General features: G+C 42.4%; 1 protein-coding gene across 9 annotated transcripts in view; it reads left to right on the top strand.

Annotated features, from left to right (window-relative positions):
• Window positions 1-17,362, top strand: part of RALGAPA1 (Ral GTPase activating protein catalytic subunit alpha 1) — a 508,613-nt gene that overhangs the window by 451,151 nt on the left and 40,100 nt on the right. For all 9 annotated transcript variants that reach the window (XM_082275707.1, XM_082275706.1, XM_082275704.1 and 6 more), the window contains one exon: window positions 16,932-17,059. In XM_082275707.1, coding sequence (XP_082131833.1) covers window positions 16,932-17,059 — 128 coding nt within the window. The remainder of the gene's footprint in view (window positions 1-16,931; window positions 17,060-17,362) is intronic.

The raw sequence follows: 17,362 nt of genomic DNA, 5'->3' as shown, positions 1-17,362 counted from the left end.
GCAATTTTCCGTTAAATTAACACAGTGCCAAATCAAAAAAAATGGCCTGGTCATTAAGGGGGCAAATCCTTCCGGGGCTGAAGTGGTTAAGCAAGGACTACTGTCCCAACTCATTCCAAACCTCTAGCGTTATGTGCACACAGCCTGTAAGAATTCCCCTGGTAAAGATGCATATCATTTCAGCAAGAAGAGGACACATAGTTTTTTACCTGACTGTTTTAGATTGCAGCATATTTGTCCAGCACTTAGGCATGGTTCACACTAGTGTGATGTGTGTTGTGGCAATTTTAGGTATGATTATGCAGATTGTGGGCAATTTTGATGCGATTTTATTCCTGTGCCATTTTGGTGCGATTTTATTCTGTGTAGTCAAGGTGCTAATGCTGCTTTGCCTCGAAAGAGCGTTAAGGGTTAAACAAGTATGGAGAAAAAAAGATTTAGTCTCTAAATACAGAAAGGCTTCTGTGAAAATGTGGTATAGACTACCTCAAGAGGTGGCTCTGATCAGCTCAGTAGATAGTTTAAAAAAAGGCCTGGATTCTTTCCTAAATGTACATAATATAACTGGGTACTCAGATTTTTTTAACCGATTGCCTCTTGGGGATCAGGAAGGATTCCCCCCCCCCCCCCCACTTGAACAAATTGGATCATGCTTTACTGGGAAGGTGGGATGCTTTCCTCTGGATCAACTGTGGGTATAGGATTGTATATACGGAAATTTTCTGGATGGACTTGTGTCTTTTTCAACCAGTTTAACTATGTAACTATGGGGGTAGAACTTTGTGGCAATATTGCAATGCTACAGTTCCCCCTCCTGCATGCAGCCACCATAGTGCTAAAGCCTCTTTGCTCCTATCACTATAGTCAGCTTGGGAATTTGAAGACTCTGAAGCACCCCATAGGAAGGGAGAGGAAGAGGGATCTGACACCAACAATGGGGATTACTTTAGTGACCATAATGATTGGCTTTTAGTTGCTGATGGCAAAGATGGACATGTTTTACTCAGACAGCAGCCACACGGCCTACTGTAGATGCAAACAGGCTGCAAAAGCCAACAAGCTGTAATGCAAGTATTTCAAGCTCACAAGTTATGCTTTAGGATGACCATACACTACACAGTCTGATTGTACAATCTGCTTTAGATCTACCAAAAACTATATAGTGTAAGGGCCTGCTTATTTTATACAAATGCAATGCATTGATTAGATGTGTCCTCATATTGCGTTGCTTTTATAAATCTAAAGGAGATTGTGCAATCAGATTGTGTAGTGTATGTCTACCTTAAAGTGGAGTTCCACCCAAAAGTGGAACTTCTGCTTTAGGGAGTCCTGACCCCCCGACATGCCACATTTGGCATGTCATTTTTTGGGGGGGGGAGCGGGTACCTAGTTTTGACAGGTACCCGCTCCCACTTCCGCTCGGAGCGCCGCGGCGCCCTGAGCGGAAGTTCTCCTCTCCCCCTCCCTCCCTGCAATCTTCTGGGACACGTCAGAGGTCCCAGAAGATTGCCGGCCAATCACGGCGCGCAGCGCGACTCGCGCAGTGGGTACCCGGCCGTGAAGCCGCAAACTGTAACAGCCGGGTGCCCACAGCAGTGATGCCGAGGGAGAGGATCGAGGCTTCCGGCGGCCGCATCGCTGGACCGTTGGACAGGTGAGTAAATGGCTGGAACTCCGCTTTAAGTCCCTGTTGGGGAGCAAAAGATTGAAGCAATTGGCTTTGTGTGGAATAGACACACAGATCAGGAGCGAGCCTGCTTGCGTGCCCCCATTGCTTGCTGTGGGGACACTCGGCAGGTGGGAGGGGCCAGGAGCGCTGGCGGGGGACTCGAGAGAAGGAGGATTAGGCTGCTGTGTGCAAAACCACTGCACAGAGCAGCCTACTTTAAATGTCATGTTGTGCTGCCCTGCCTCGTCGCATAGTGATCTGTAGTATTGCTGTGGTTGTCTGTAGTATTGGTAGGCTGAAGTATTAGTGTGGTCAATAGAATCAGCCAGCTGCATCCCCCAAAAGCATGTACAAGGCTAATTCCCAACTCCTCTGCACATAAAGAAATGAGGACAGGTCCTATAGGCATACACAAGGGGGTATGCCTGGGTACATCTTAATCTGGGGGTCAGCAACTCATCGAAAACCTGCTGGAGAGGAGCAGCGGCTGGGGTGGAATTTAGTGGAACTGATTGGCTGTACCATCCTCCAATAAGCCCGCAGGGGTCTTGAGCCTCCTCTCAAAGTAAGTTTATGAGAATCCTCTTCCCTGCCCACAGTAATTGAAGCAGGCTAAATATAACTAAAAGACATCGAGAAAACGATCGTTGCCATTATTTGTAATTTGGTTTTAAAAAATAAAAAATAAATGGTCTGCTCAGTCTAAAATGCCCAGGCCTATTTTTTGTCCCATTCCGGGCCTGCTTGTAACAAATAGTTATCAAAAGAAAACAGAGATTTGTTAAGCTTTTGCATTTCAGCAAGACCAGACAGCAGTCAAATTTTCTGTGTAGCACAGTAGACAAACCTCGAGGTTTTAGATCAGCCATATTGTTGTCCCTTTTTTGTGGCTCTATGAAATTAAAAGTAACACAAATGACGTGACAGCATCTTAGTAGATGAACTCTATTTCATTATCTTTACTGTAGGAATATGTCTGAGGAAATATCGCTGTTTTTACATCTTGCATTTTATTTTTTAACGTTTTTCTTCAGTCTTACATTTTTTAACAGGGCAAACCAATTTGTTTTGTTTTCTTCCAGTTTATAAAGCACTGCTTAGAAGTTAAACTTTTACTTTTAATTAGGTGAATTGTTTGGTTTCTGTGCCAGGAAACTTTTAATTCCTTTTGAGGGAGGCAACCTCCATCAGGCCATGGGGAACCTGATTTAGCATATTACCACAGCAAGAAATCCAATCCTGGAATATGTGTGGTAACAAGCTTCAGTTATAACAACACACACATAAGGCTCATTAAAGCTCGGAATACACAGATGAAGAAAAAAAATACTCAGTAGGTGTCCCTGACACTCATTGAACATTTCTTGATGCTTTGATATCACACTTTTTTTTATTTCAGTGCAATTAAGATGTGCACCATTCTATATTATATGGAATATTTTCTATTTGAGCCACATTGTTGTTAATTTACTCCTGTGTTTTGGATCATTGTCATGAGGCAACATGGCACCTTCACACCATTGTACACCATCAATCATGCTTCATTGTTGGGATGAGGTGTTGGGCTCGGGCTTGCTCCGAACCCAGAACGAAGCTTTCAGCTGCGGCCCAATCAGCTGTGGCCAGGGCATGACCCACAACTGCATATACACACCGGGGCGAGGATACTTGGGACATCATTGGCCTTATAGGCCATGGACTTAATATGTCTATGAGCATTTAAGCCTTTTAGTGATTTTGGCTTTTTACGCTATAGCAAAAGCTAGCCGTTGCATTGCAGCTGAAAGCTGAAGTCACAGCAAAAACTGAAAAATCAAAACTGAAAATTTGTCTTTAGAGTAAACCTGTATGGAGAGAGACACTGGGGCCACCACTGCAGATCTTTTTTCTAAAAAAACAGATCCCTGGCTATCTCTGGCTGCAAAATATCGGATTCCCTGGCCTTGGAAGCTTGAAGACTAGAAAGTAGAGCTGCATGATTAATTGTAAAAAAATCGCGATCTCGATACAACCCCCCTCACAATCTTAATCCAGCATTTCTGTGCTCGCTCTCAGCTGTCAAAAAAAAAAAAGAGAGAGCATCCGGCAAATGTTTATCAACATTGCTAAGCACTGAGAGAAATGGCGGTCGTTGCAATATTTTATATCACACTGGATTTGGGCAGTGGTCTTTCCAAAGCAATTTTTTTGGGAAAAATACACTTTAACCACTTCAGCTCCAAAAGGTTTTACCCCCTTAATGACCAGGCCATTTTTTGCGATTCGGCACTACGTTGCTTTAACTGACAATTGCACGGTCGTACGATGCCGTACCCAAATACAATTGATGTCCTTTTTTCCCTCACAAATAGAGCTTTCTTTTGGTGGTATTTGATTACCTCTATGGTTTTTAGATTTTGCGCTATAAACAAAAAAATAGCGACAATTTGAAAAAAACACTATTTTTTACTTTCTGCTATAAAACATTCCCAATAAATTTTTTTTAAAAAAAAAATCTAATTTTATCAGTTTAGGGCAATTTGTATTCTGCTACATATTTTTGGTAAAAAAAATCCCAAAAAGCGTTTTTAATTTTTTTGCACAAAATTTATAGCGTTTACAAAGTACGGGATAGATTTTTGTACTTTTATTTTTTATTCGTAATGGCGGCTACCATCGATTTTTATCGGGACTGCAACATTGCGGCGGACAGATCAGCCCCCTAACTGACATTTTTTGGGAACCAGTGACATCAATCAGTGCTAAATAATATGTACTGTTACTGTATAAATTACACTTGCACGGAAGGAGTTAACACGGGGTGATCAAGGGGTTAAATGTGTTCCCTATTGTACTTACTTTGTGGGGGGATGGGTTGGACAGAGGCAGAGAGAGATCAGTGATTCAGCTTAGCTAAATCACACGATCTTTCCCTGCCTCTCTGACAGAAGAGCCGCCTGCTTTGTTTACATAGGCAGGCAGCTCTTCTGTCATTCTAGCTGAAGATTGCGAGAGGCCAGCGGTGATTGAGCCCGCTCCTCCCTCGGTCTGGCTTTTGCTGTCTAATCACAGCGGGAGTGCGGCTCGTGCTGCCGAAACCACATGCACATAATCACGTAGATCTACGTGATAATGCGCAGCCAAGCCGCCCTGACGCAGTAAATCTACGCGGGGTGGTCGGCACGTGGTTAACAAATACAATTTAAAAAAAGCTACACAGTAAAGTAAGCCCAATTTTTTTATATAATGTGAAAGCTGATGTTACCCCGAAAATCATGGATGTATCGTGATCTTTATTCTAAGCTAAAAAAAATTGTGATTCTCATTTTATCCCGAGTCCTGCAGCTCTACTAGAAAGCCAAAGTAAAGATCTGCCTTCTTATTCCTAAACAGTGATAGTCTTTTCAACTCTCCCTAAATTCACAGGATTAAAACAGTTTTCTACTTCGCTCATCCAGTTTCGTGTAATATGTGTAATATTCATAATTCTGGGTTTGCTTTTCATGTAAGTAGAGCTAAGTGTATTTTCCAGTAAAGCATAACAGGAACTTAGCAACTCGGTTATTTTGTATAGTCTTAAAATTTTGTGAAATGAAGGATTACATTCTAGTTCTCTCACTGCAGCCCTTCATCCTCCTGATGACACGACCACCGAGCTCCCTCCATCTATGGCAGGGGTTTGCTCTGACTTCACACACACGCACACACGCACACACTGACAATTACATACATGCTTTTATAGAATGTTTCAAAAGGAATATATACTACAAGTCAAAAGTTTTAGAACACCCCATTTTTCCAGTTTTTATTGAAATTGAAATCTATGCAGTTTATTGTCTCAATGTACTTGAAAATAAAGCATAGAACAAAAAAACAATTGGTCAAAAAAAAAAAAATTGAATCAATTTCTTTACCAAAATTTAATCAAAATTTTTGACTCATCAACAGTGGTGGCCTGTCCATATGGGGCGTGTGACGGATGCGGGTATCAGATCCCTGTCCTTCATACTAACTCATGAGAAAGGACCGGCCAATCTCACACTACACTTACGTAACAATGCCGCTCTCAACTGCACCGTGCACAAAGATTTTTCAGCTTGCGGGACCACAGTCTAGGTGCCAGCAGGCTGAGAGCGATTTTCACTGGGCTAATTAAGCAACTAGCCCTTTTAATGCCACCACCTCAGTTTTAAACGAGCGGGAGGAAGCTCGTAATTCTAGCAATATCAATTATGATTTTTGAATAATCGTCTGTAACACACACTGTCACCACAGACGGGTATGTCTATAGGATTTATTCTTTACAGTAGCACTCTTCAAGAGACAGGTTCTTTGTTAACCTTGTCCCTAAGCTCTTAATGCAAGCTAACGCTTTTTTCAAAATAAGGTTTTATTCATGAAAAACTCAAAGTTGGCGCAAATAAAATATTTTTCAGAAAAAAGGTGTTTCAAAGAAATAGACCTAATTCAGCAATACAAAAATAAATAAGGTAGAATTGAGGAGGAAGAATAGTCAATGTCCTGGGTGTTATCAGAGTTCAGTCGATAAGCCAGGTGTTATTGGTTCTCAAACTTAACAGATGCCCCTGCTTTGATGTTAAAGGAGAACTGATCACTGGTTAGGGGTCTCCCTTTTTCTCTGGGATCAAAGGGGTGTTGACAGATGCCCCTGACCAATAAAACGTCCATGGGCTGTCCTGAGTTTGACAATATCAGGTCCCTCCTCTTTGGACACTTTTATACCACTATTCATATTTTCCAATATGTACCGGTTACGTTCTTTAAACTGATAGTTTATCGTTCAGCATGTAATTTCGCATCCAGGGATAATAAACATGGAATATCTCAGAAAAACGTCACCCAGGGAATATCTGAAAGCTATCTTCCCTTCTATATGTGCTAGTGTGGTCATGTATGACTTTTGTTTGTTCAGTATGATATTTCTCATCCAAATATACTTATTAATGTCATGTTCCTGTCTGATTTATGAATCGTGTGTGCATTTGTAATTGGGCAGGGCTCTATGATTGCCTTTTACGATCCCCATTAGTTCTGGTTATCCTTAATGGATTTCATCAAAGTTTTACGATAGGCCTGTATTGAAGAAACAGACATCCTGCCAGGACTCATTTAGCGGTTTACAGCTCTGCACCGGCCTAAGTGCTGGATTTTGATGTCTGAGTTGAGATAATGGCTCTTTTGAAGTGTAAAACCTATGCATTCCATGAATTAAAGGAGGTGGGGAGGGGGATAACATCTCTGCATGTTTAACGGTTATGCAAGACTGTCATGGCTGACCTATAATGACTGAACAACATGGCCACTTGCTACAGCTTTTCGTATGTCCAGTACGAGATATCATTACAGGGGCACTGCCCCCCCCAAAATCCAATGTTTTTTTTTTCAAAGAAGCACATGATTAGAGCTGGAGGCTTTAATTGGCTTCAAAAATGGTGGGCTCGGGGCACAGAGCACTGCTCCCAAAGCTTACCCAGTTGTGTGTCATTAGCGAATTAATGTTCGCTAATGTTTTCCTGTTTCTCTTCCCGGTCAATCAGGAAGCGGTCCTGAGTCCCAAATAGCCGAGAGTCCTAACTCCTGATTGGCCGGGAGTAGAATGGACCGCCAGGACTGCGGAGGAGACACGGGGAGAAGCCACCCACCCCAAAGAAAATTGAGCACCAGCCACCACTTGTCATCAATGCCACCTTTTGCAGGTAATACATCTAAACGCACGCATTCTTTCTACAATGGAAATCAAATATTCTTTTTAAAGTTCTTCCCAACATTGTTGCAGAAGTTACCATAAATGTGTTGCACTTGTAGGTTGCTTTGCCTTCACCCTTCTGTCCAGTTCATCTCAAACCAGCTCAATGAGCTTTAAGTCTGGAGACTGTTGGCCATTCCATGATTTGAAGCCTACCGTCTTCTTCAAAGGTAATTTTGACACAGCCTGGAGGTTTTCTTTGAATCTTTTTCTTGCCGTACGATGAACCCCTGACTTACTAGTCGTATTCCCGAGGGTATTGCATGGCACTGCATAATGTTTTAGTAGTAGTTTTTGTTCAGGCTGCTACTCACTCTGTACAAGCCACTGACTCTGGATCCAGAAAAAGCCTCAGAACATCACGCTTCCTTCTCCATGCTTGACATTTGGAGTCACACACCGAGGAACCATCTTTTCACCTACTTGACGGCGTAAAAAGCCCTGCATTATGAACAGAACATATCAGATTTTGATTCAACTGTCCATAAGACTTTCTTCCAGTCTTCAGTAGACCACTGGTAGTGCTTCATAGCCCAGGCAACCCTCTTATTCCTTTTTTGCCATCTTGGCAGGGGCTTTCTTACAGCCACTTCACCTGTCAAACCTGCAGCTCAAAGTCTTCTCTTCACAGTTGAAACCAAGACTTCCTTACTTTGATCAGTGTTAAGCTGTGCTTGAAGCTGTTGTCCTGTGAGCAACCTGTCATGCATGCTGTTGACTCATGAAACTTGTCTTTTCATACTGTTATGGCTTTGGGTCTGCCAGAACTCCTCCTGTCAGATTTTCCTCCAGTTTGCAATTTTTCTAAGCCCACGTTCACATTGGGCCGTTTTGACATGCGATTTGACATGTCAAATTTGAGCCAATTGCCGGCAATGGCACCGTCTGAATCGGTGCGACGCGGACTTTGCAGCGCCGCACCGATTCCCAAAAGTAGTTTTTGCACTACTTTTGGTGACTTCAGGAGGCAATTTCAATAAACATCTGTGTAGGAACCCCCACAGATGTCTGTGAAATCTCCCCCCAAAGTCAAACTAAAAATACTGGTTTGAAATTTTGCGAGTTCAGCTGAACTCCCACGATTTCAAACCTGCCTCAGTGTGAACCTAGGCTAAAGGGAAGACCTTTTAAAGGGTTCGGGTAGTCTGTCTGTCTCGTTATTAAGTGTCTTTTTTTGAGAGCAATATCCTACTTAATGCAGTACAATACTGTTCAAATATTGCTTTAGAGGGTGTAGTAACAGTCTGCTTTAATACTGCTTTATACAGAGAGCCTAAAAGTAACGAACAAAAGTTAGGACACCTGTATGATTTGTTAGCATAAACTCTCAAGGCTTAATTTACTTAGATTGCTTCAGAACTGTGAATTGTTAACCCATTACTTTGTCCCTTAAAAGGCCTTTTTGTATAACTATATTTCTCTTTCGTTCATTGGTGGACACAGCTTCTGATCTTCTTAACCATTGGGTTATACTGCCTCCTACAGGAGTAGGACACTAGGCAGAAAAAAAAAGTCTGGCTGCACCTATGGGCAGTCCCAGGGGGTATACTCCCTCTCTCTGCTATAGGTACTCGGTTTTTTTCTGCCTGATCAGGAGTAAGGACTTCGTTCCTTGCTGGGATCTCTGGTCCTGGCAAATCTTTTCTTTTTAGATAGATTTTTTTTTTCCTGTGAGATCTACAATGAACTGCCGGACTGGGCGATGGGCTGGATAATCTAGATCCAGTGGTCACACCAATCTGGCCAGCGAGCGCTCACAGACCTCAGCTCCACGCCAGGTCAGCCACGATATAGCCCCACCGAATGGAGGCTGGCATGCGAGTTAAACGCCTCGCGAGTTTGCATACGACCAAATCTCGGCCTGAGTCACAGCGTTCCTCCTGGCTGACCGCTCCCTCTATTTCCATGGCGAGGGGTTCTGTCTGGAGCAGTGCCCGTCTGATGATGTTGAGTAGCTGACCGCCTCTCCCCATGGAGGATTTTGGGGTGGACGTAGGCCCCTCCATGGGACGGTCGGACTTCCGGCTTCCCCTCCTTCCCAAGGGGAGTGGTCCCTTCATCTGGAGGTGTTTCATCAGTTGTGTCTCCAGTGGGGCATCTTGGCTCAACAGAAAGGTGCAGAGGTTTGTGGCTCGTTGCGGGATCCTCTGGCAGACACCACAGATGCCCTGGTGGCCCCGTGGGGTCAGTATCATCTTATTTACGCCTTCCCACCTCTCAAGCTTCTGCCAGGACTTCTACGCAGTATCGAGGCAGAAGGGATTCCATTTATCTTAGTGACCCTGGACTGGCCTCACCGGGCTTGGTATGCCGATCTGGTGCGGCTGGTCCCCAACGTTCCTTGGAAGCTTCCTCTCAGGGAGGATCTGCTTTCCCAAGGACCAATCTTCCATCCTCTTTACAGTCGCTGGCTTTGACGGCTTGGCTGTTGAACGCCAGGTGCTGATGGATAGAGGTTTGTCAGAGTCTGTGATTCCAACGCTGTGAAAAGCTAGGAAATCTACTTCTAGGAAGATCTTCTATCGTACGTGGAAGACGTACGTTGCATGGTGTGAGTCTTTTGGAGTTCATCCTCGCTCTTTTTCAATGGCTCGGATCTTGACCTTCATTCAACGGGGGGTTGAGCAAAAACTGGCCTTGAGTACTATAAAGGGTCAGGTGTCGGCCTTAGCTGTCATTTTTCAATGGCCCTTGGCCACATACTCCCCGATAGGTACTTTTCTTCAGGGAGTTAGGCACTTGACCCCTCCAGTCCTGTCTCTTTTGCCCCCTTGGGATTTATTGCTCTGTCTTCCAGAAGCCTCCTTTTGTAAACCTTCGGGAGATTCCCCTGCTTATGCTGTCCCAGAAGGTGGCCTTTTTAATGGTTATCGCCTCTGCACACAGGGTGTCGGAATTGGCGACGTCATCCTGTCGTTCACCTTACTTGGTGGTTCACAGAGATAAGGTGGTTCTTCGCCTCTGTCCGTCGTCCCTTCCTCAGGTTTTCTCTGATTTTCATTTGAATGAAGACATTGCGTTGCCTTCCCTGTGTCCCAGGCCAAAACATCTGAAGGAAATTGATTTGCATGCCTTGGATGTGGTCCGGGCAATTAGGATGTACCTGGCAGCTACGGAGTCTTTTAGGAAGTGAGACTCCCTATTTGTGCTGCTTTCTCTTTGACCATTTCCAGATGGATCAGACAAGCGGTGGTTTTCAGGTCTATTCCATCAAGGGTCAGGTTCCTCCTTTTCCTGTCGAGGCGTATTCTACTCGGGCACTCAGTGTCTCCTGGGCCTGCCATCATCAGGCATCAGTGACGCAGGTTTGCAAGGTGGCCACCTGGTCGTCAGTGCCCACTTTCACAAAGTTCATTAAAGTGGATGTGTTTGCATCTGTGGATGATTTCTTTGGCTGCAAGGTTTTTGCAGGCTGCTGTTTAGAGGACCTGGTCCTCTATGAGGGTGTATTGTTTTTTTTTTTTTCAGATGAGCTCCAGTTGTTTTGGTTGAGCTACTATTTACCTGTTTGGCTATAGTTAGCCTTGGGAGTTTATTTTTCTCTGTCCCCACCCCTTATGTTTAACACTGCTTTGGGACGTCCCATAATAGTTAAGAAGATCAGGAGCTGTGTCCACCAATGAACGAAAGAGAAATAGGGATTTTTGACTTACTGTAAAATCCATTTCTCTGATGATCATTGACGGACACAGCACCCCCCTCTGTGGAGTTGTACTTCTTACACTGCTTGTAACAAAACTGAGTACCTATAGCAGAGAGAGGGAGTATACCCCTGGGACTGGCCAGAGGCGTACCCAGACTTTTTTAAAGCCTAGTGTCCTACTCCTGTATGGGGCAGTATAATCTATGGTACAGGGCCTGTGGGCGGCTGGCTAGTACAGGGCCTGTGGGCGGCTGGCTAGTACAGGGCCTGTGGCTGGCTGGTACAGGGCCTGTGGGTGGCCGGCTGTCTGGCACCCTGTCTGTGGGTGGCTGGTTGTCTGGCACCCTGTGGTGGGTGGGTGGCTGTCACAGGGGCTGACTGGTACAGTGCCTGTGGCTGGCTGGTACAAGGCCTGTGGTAGGCTGGCTGGTACAGGGCCTGTGGGTGGCTGGCTGTCTCGCTGGTACAGTGCCTGTTGCTGGCTGGCTGGTACAGGGCCTGTGGGTGGCTGGCTGGCGCCGGGCTGCTGTGGGTGGGTGTATGGCTGTGATACACTCCCGCGAGACTAGTCCCGACTCTAGACGAGGCTGTCCAAGGCGAGGGAGGCGGCCTAAGATGGCAGAATGAAGTCACAAAAATATCTGCAATATCGGCCAGTTCCGGGGCCAATACCGATATATCGGGCAAAGTGCATATCGGCCTATCCCTAGTTTTTTTTTTTTAAATGTTTAACTGGTAGTGTAAATGTGTGTAATGATTTTAAATGGTACCTGCATTTAGGTGCATTCGGTTTAACTGCGTTTGGATAAAAAAAAACATTTTTTTTAAAAATATTATTTATTCTAGCCACTACAATGAAGTTGCATGCTTTTTTTCCATGTGTAAATGATGCCAGTAAGTTCCTCTCCATATGCAGGTTTGGGACTTTTTAATGCACCTGAACACTGCTCTAAAATACAAATCTAAAAGCCACAATGTGCATGGACACATTGGATGAAATAGAGCTGTATTTACTCCCCATGTACATGAGGCTTTGAACACACTAGAACATTTTCTTGGAAGCGTGTTCTGATGCTCTTTCCCAGTCTCTTCTAAGTTTCTCTTCCCCAAAATCAAACAAAGAGAAGCAATATGGCAGTACATTTTCTTCTTGATAGCTAACGCTGCAACAGTGCACACACGAGCAGGAGAATGGCCTGTGTCGATGGGTTTTTGTTTGTACAGCCTCCCTGCTCATAGATGGTTAAAAATGTAGCCAATCATTGTTGAATCCTTAAAATTTTGATCCATGTATGCCTGGATTTACTATGCTTTTGTCCCCACACAGAGTGAGGTATGCCTCATTAACATACAGTGCAGGAGGGTTGCTTTCTAACCCTTTGTTAGGATGGCCAGTGTTCAATACTAGTTTACAGCTAATAACGAAGAACTGTGAACACAGTACAGACACTACTTATGTTAAACATTATTCCACAGTCCCTTCCTAAACATTAAAAAGCAGGGAGAGCATGCAAGGATTTTTACCAAGTAAAAAAACACTTTTTTTTTAAATTATGCTATGTTAATGGTGACATGTATCAAAAATAATGTGAATGTCATCCCCATTTGGCTGCAAAATTGGGACTGCCCTTTAGCTACAAAACAGACATTCAGGAACAAAAAAAAATCACATCACAGACCATATTTAATCTGATATACATTATATTTCAAAAAGTGTATTTCTAGATTTATGTGAACATGTAGAAAGTTTATGCTTACACTGCTTAGTTTCTTAAACTTCAGACTTCAGAATAAATGTAAAATCATCCCCTTTTTTTGTATAGTATTTGTTCTAATTTGTATAGTATTTGTTCTAATGCAAAGTGATGCTTATGCGCCCGTTCCTCTCTTCTAGTGTGAACAAGAGGGATCAATTGAAGCGCATCATTCTCAGCATGCCTAGAGTGATAAGTTAACACACCAGTGGGGTTTTCTAGAGCCCACCTAGATGCCACACTTCTAATGTGCTAACAAGCTCATTTTGTCCCTCTAGCCTCTTTTTTTGGTTCCTCCTTTCTCCCTCAGAGGAATAGCTTAGACTCTGAGTGAACTAAACATAATGAAAAGCACCACAGGAGACAGAAGAGAACTGTGTTTTTTTTTCTTTTTCAGCCAAATAGAAAATTAGTTTTGGTAATACATAAAGGGCAGTTTTTCATGTGCAATGGAGACTTGCTGTGAATCTGAAGATTCTATTAACTGCACCGAGATCAGCAGCTGGGAGAGACTTCTGTAGCCTCTTCCCTTTCTATACAGGCACACACCTCCCATCACAAGATTACAGGCGAGTCATCAACAAAATCGAATGCACAAGTAAGAATTGTATAGTTGTAGTTATATGTTTTACTACACAACTGCTGGTTAACATACAACCTCAATTCCAAAAATGATGGGATGCTGTAAAAAATCTACATAAAAACAGAATGCAATGATTTGCAAACCTCATAAACCCATATTTTATTAACAGTAGAAAAGAGAAAACATTCAAATTGTTAAACTGGAAAAATGTACCATTTTAAGAAAAGAATACTTCTGAAATTGATGGCAGCAGCATGTCTAAAAAAAAGAAAAAAGGCTGGGACAAGGCCATGTGCACCACAGTGTAGCCCCTCTTCTTTTAGGATCACTCTGTAAACATCAGTAAATTGAGGAGTCCAGTTTCTGGAGTTTTGGGAGAGGAATGTTGTCTCATTCTTGCCTGATATAGGTTTCTAACTCCTCAACAGTCCTGGGTCTTCTTTGTATGTTTCGTTTCAAGATACACTAAATATTTTTAATTGGCGAAAGGTCTGGACTTTAGGCACACCAGTTAAGCCCCCGGACTACTACGGAGCCAAGCTGTTGTTAGATGCAGTTTGCAATTTAGCATTGTCCTGCTGAAATGTACAAGGCCTTCCCTGAAAAATACATTGTCGGGATGGGGACATATGCTGCTCAAAAACCTTGATATATCTTTCCGCATTGATGGTGTCTTTCAAAATGTGAAAGCTGCCCATTTCATATGCACTAATGCACCCCCATACCATCAGAGATGCAAACTTCTGAACTAAACGCAGTTAAGCCGAAAGTTCTCCTTCCCCTTTAGTCTGGAGGTTGCCAAAAAGAATGCCATATTTCAATTCCTCTGACCTCAGAAGTCGAGTTTTCTACTTTGCAGTAGACTATTGAGCTGTGGCCCAGAAAAGATGGCTGCATTTCTGAATTGTGTTCAGATATGGCTTTTTCTTTGATTATAGAGCTTTACCTTGCATTTTTGGATGCCAAGTGAACTGTGTTCACAGAAAACTATTCCTTGCCTTGCAGTGAACCTCTGACCATCTTTACTTCTGAGACACTTTGATTCTCTAAGATGCTCTTTTTATACCAAATGATGTTACTGACATGTTGCCAATTTAACCTAGTTAGTTGTAAAATGTTCTTCCACCTCTTTCTTGTTAGCACTACTTACCATGCCAGTTTTTTTGTTGCTGTCTGAACTTTTTTTGTGATGTGTTGCTGCCATTAATTTCAAAATTATCTTATTTTTTCTTTAAAATGGTAAATTTTCCCGGTTTATACATTTGATAAGTTTTTCTTTTTTCTGTTGTGAGTAAAATATGGGTTTATGAGATTTGCAAATCATTGCAATCTGTTTTTATGTAGATTTTGCACAGTGTCCCAACTTTTTTTGGAACTGGGGTTGTAGGTCTTTTACATTCAAGCTAGTACTAATGCACCCGTCTTCATTACACCGCTCCTGTGTTTTATCTGCTCGGGACATGGGCCTGTGTAAAAAAGTTTATGTTGGAAGAATCTGTCAGTACTTCAAAATGCTGCACTGGGCTTACAAATGATAAGTTTAAAGAAGTTGGCATTTTAGGGTTGTCCAGTGCTGACACCCAGGGCTGAATTCATGAAAAGGCCAAGGCCTAGGGTTAGATGGGGACATCAAGCCTTTAAATTGTACATACTGCAATAGCTTCATCCTCAGGTTTTCTCTCCTCTGGCCACACTGACTATATTCTGCAGAACTGTATAGTATAATGTGCTAGAGGGGACATTGAGAGGAATCCGAAGGCTCTTTATAGCTCAGGAAACAATCTAACTCTGCTTTCTCATATTAGTCTGTATGGTTGAAAAGCAGCTCCGAATAAGAAGTAGATTGCATGTTGCTGGGGTCACATAAACACAGCGGTCAGGGCTTAAACAAAAAGGCTTCATCATTTGGATGTGCGCTCTGACAAGAGCATAAAGGACCGTTGTTCTGTACAATGGAAATTTTTACACACTTAGTACTTGCATTCTAATAAATTGTGATTCCCAAAATCCAGCAACAATAAAGGAAGAAATCTGCTTCTTTGTAGTACAGAGTCAGTGATGGCACCTTAAACTATTTAATGACCATAATCAATACAAAATGTATTGTTTGCAGTTTATGCTATATTTTGTTTATAATTTAGTATTTTCTCCTACATCTAAATCGAACCGTAGAGACTCCCAAACCATGTTTTAATTTTTTTTTTTTTTTTTTTAACACCGCAGTCCATGAAGACAATTGAGCATTTTTAAGAAGCCTTTACGCCATGGATAGGAAACTATTTTCCTCTTAGATCTAATCCATCATTACTTACATTGCAGATCTTATTCAGATGTGGAGCCAGCCATTAGGCGATCCCTTCCTGTTCTATCTATACCCAGACTGTTTTTTACCTACTCACGCACACGCAAACTTTTTTCTTCCCTCTATCATCTTTCCATGCTATTCCCTTCTATTTCGTGTCCTCTTGTACTTCTGCTCTGTAAAACTATATACCCATACTGTACTATTTCCCTTTCTGTATTATCCAGTTCAGAATGTTGGGCTGTATGACAATGATGCTGCCACCAAGACTGTGGGAAACAATGTTCAGCAATGTTACCTAGACTACAGACTTTTCAGATCTTACAGTAGATAAACCTGTGGTTCTATAGCTTAGCTCTTAGATCTTCGCTTTTACATTTCTATTCTGGCTCTATTCAGCATGTTGTCAAGAATCATGACTATATGTTTAAAACTTTGGAATGAATATATACAACCCTTTGTTTTTTATTATTGTATTAAATAAGCAAATGGTGAATCATAATTAACCTGAATGTTACCAGTCTGCCCAAATCACAGATTGAATCCCTCATCCTGAAGCTTAGCACACACGGGTACAACATAGGGCAGTTCAATAGACACCGGCTGACATTTGGGCCGTGTGTACACCAGCCTGTCCGACAGAAGCCAGCCAAACATCCAGCTTTTGTTAAACGGGCATGCTGGAAAACCAGCATCTGATCGGCATCCAATCAGCATTGGCAGCCAATGGCTGCCAGCACTGACTGGCTTGTTCTGAAGGAGGGAAGCTTAGCGAGGAGATCATTGTACTAACATTGCGTCTTTCCTTTCCGAGCTCCTTCGTTTTTTTTTTTTTTTTCGTTCAGCCCGCTGGCTTAAACAAAGGAAAACTGATAGTGTGGGGCTTTACTCAAAGGCCATTTGGTTCAATACACAAAGGAGAATGATTGTAGACCAAATGCAAACATTGATGCTGCATGTGGGTTAGGGGAAGTGTAAAGTACTAAAACAGACCAGTGTGTATCCCTCTAATTGCAGTAGACATTATTTCCATTCAAGGATCAATTCTAAAAGCCCCTGTTATTTTGTCATGTTTCTAAAGGTCAAAGTTATGGTCATTGCTTTTATATAGTTCTCAGTACCCCTAAAAAAGAAAAAAAAAAAGTTCAAAAAGAACATTAAGGGAGTTGTGACTGAACCATTTATGATCCACTATCTGCTGTTCAAATATTTTCATCTTAACCCATGTGTAAAGCTTTGAGGAGAGGATGCGGTATTTGGATTCGATTATCCAGCAACATGTGGAGCCCACCACATTTGAAGACTATGCTGCACAAGTTTTCTGTCCAGCTCCATATCATAATCACCACCTAGTGAATGCACGTAAGTTGCTTTTGTTTGTTTTTTGAGTTTAGGGATGATTTGCTTTAATTTTGTGCCTGTGTTTTCTCTCAGTTTACAGTCTGGTATTTTGAAGGACTAGGGCTCAGCATAACAAATGCTTTATTTTCCTCACCATGTAAATAAGATTTTTTTTTTTTTTTTTTTAATCGATCAATAAATGAATATTCATTTATTGAAGACTTTCAGAATAGCAAAAATTGGATTTTTAATAAAGCATCTATTAAAGAGAAAAGAAATTATAAGATGGCAATAAACTAATGATTTCTTTAAAACAAAAATATA

The sequence above is a fragment of the Pelophylax lessonae genome (genome assembly GCF_965119305.1).
Source record: "Pelophylax lessonae genome assembly, chromosome: 13".
In the NCBI taxonomy this organism is placed as follows: domain Eukaryota; kingdom Metazoa; phylum Chordata; class Amphibia; order Anura; family Ranidae; genus Pelophylax; species Pelophylax lessonae.
Note: the sequence above shows the minus strand (reverse complement) of the source record. Positions and strands in the feature narration are given on the sequence as shown.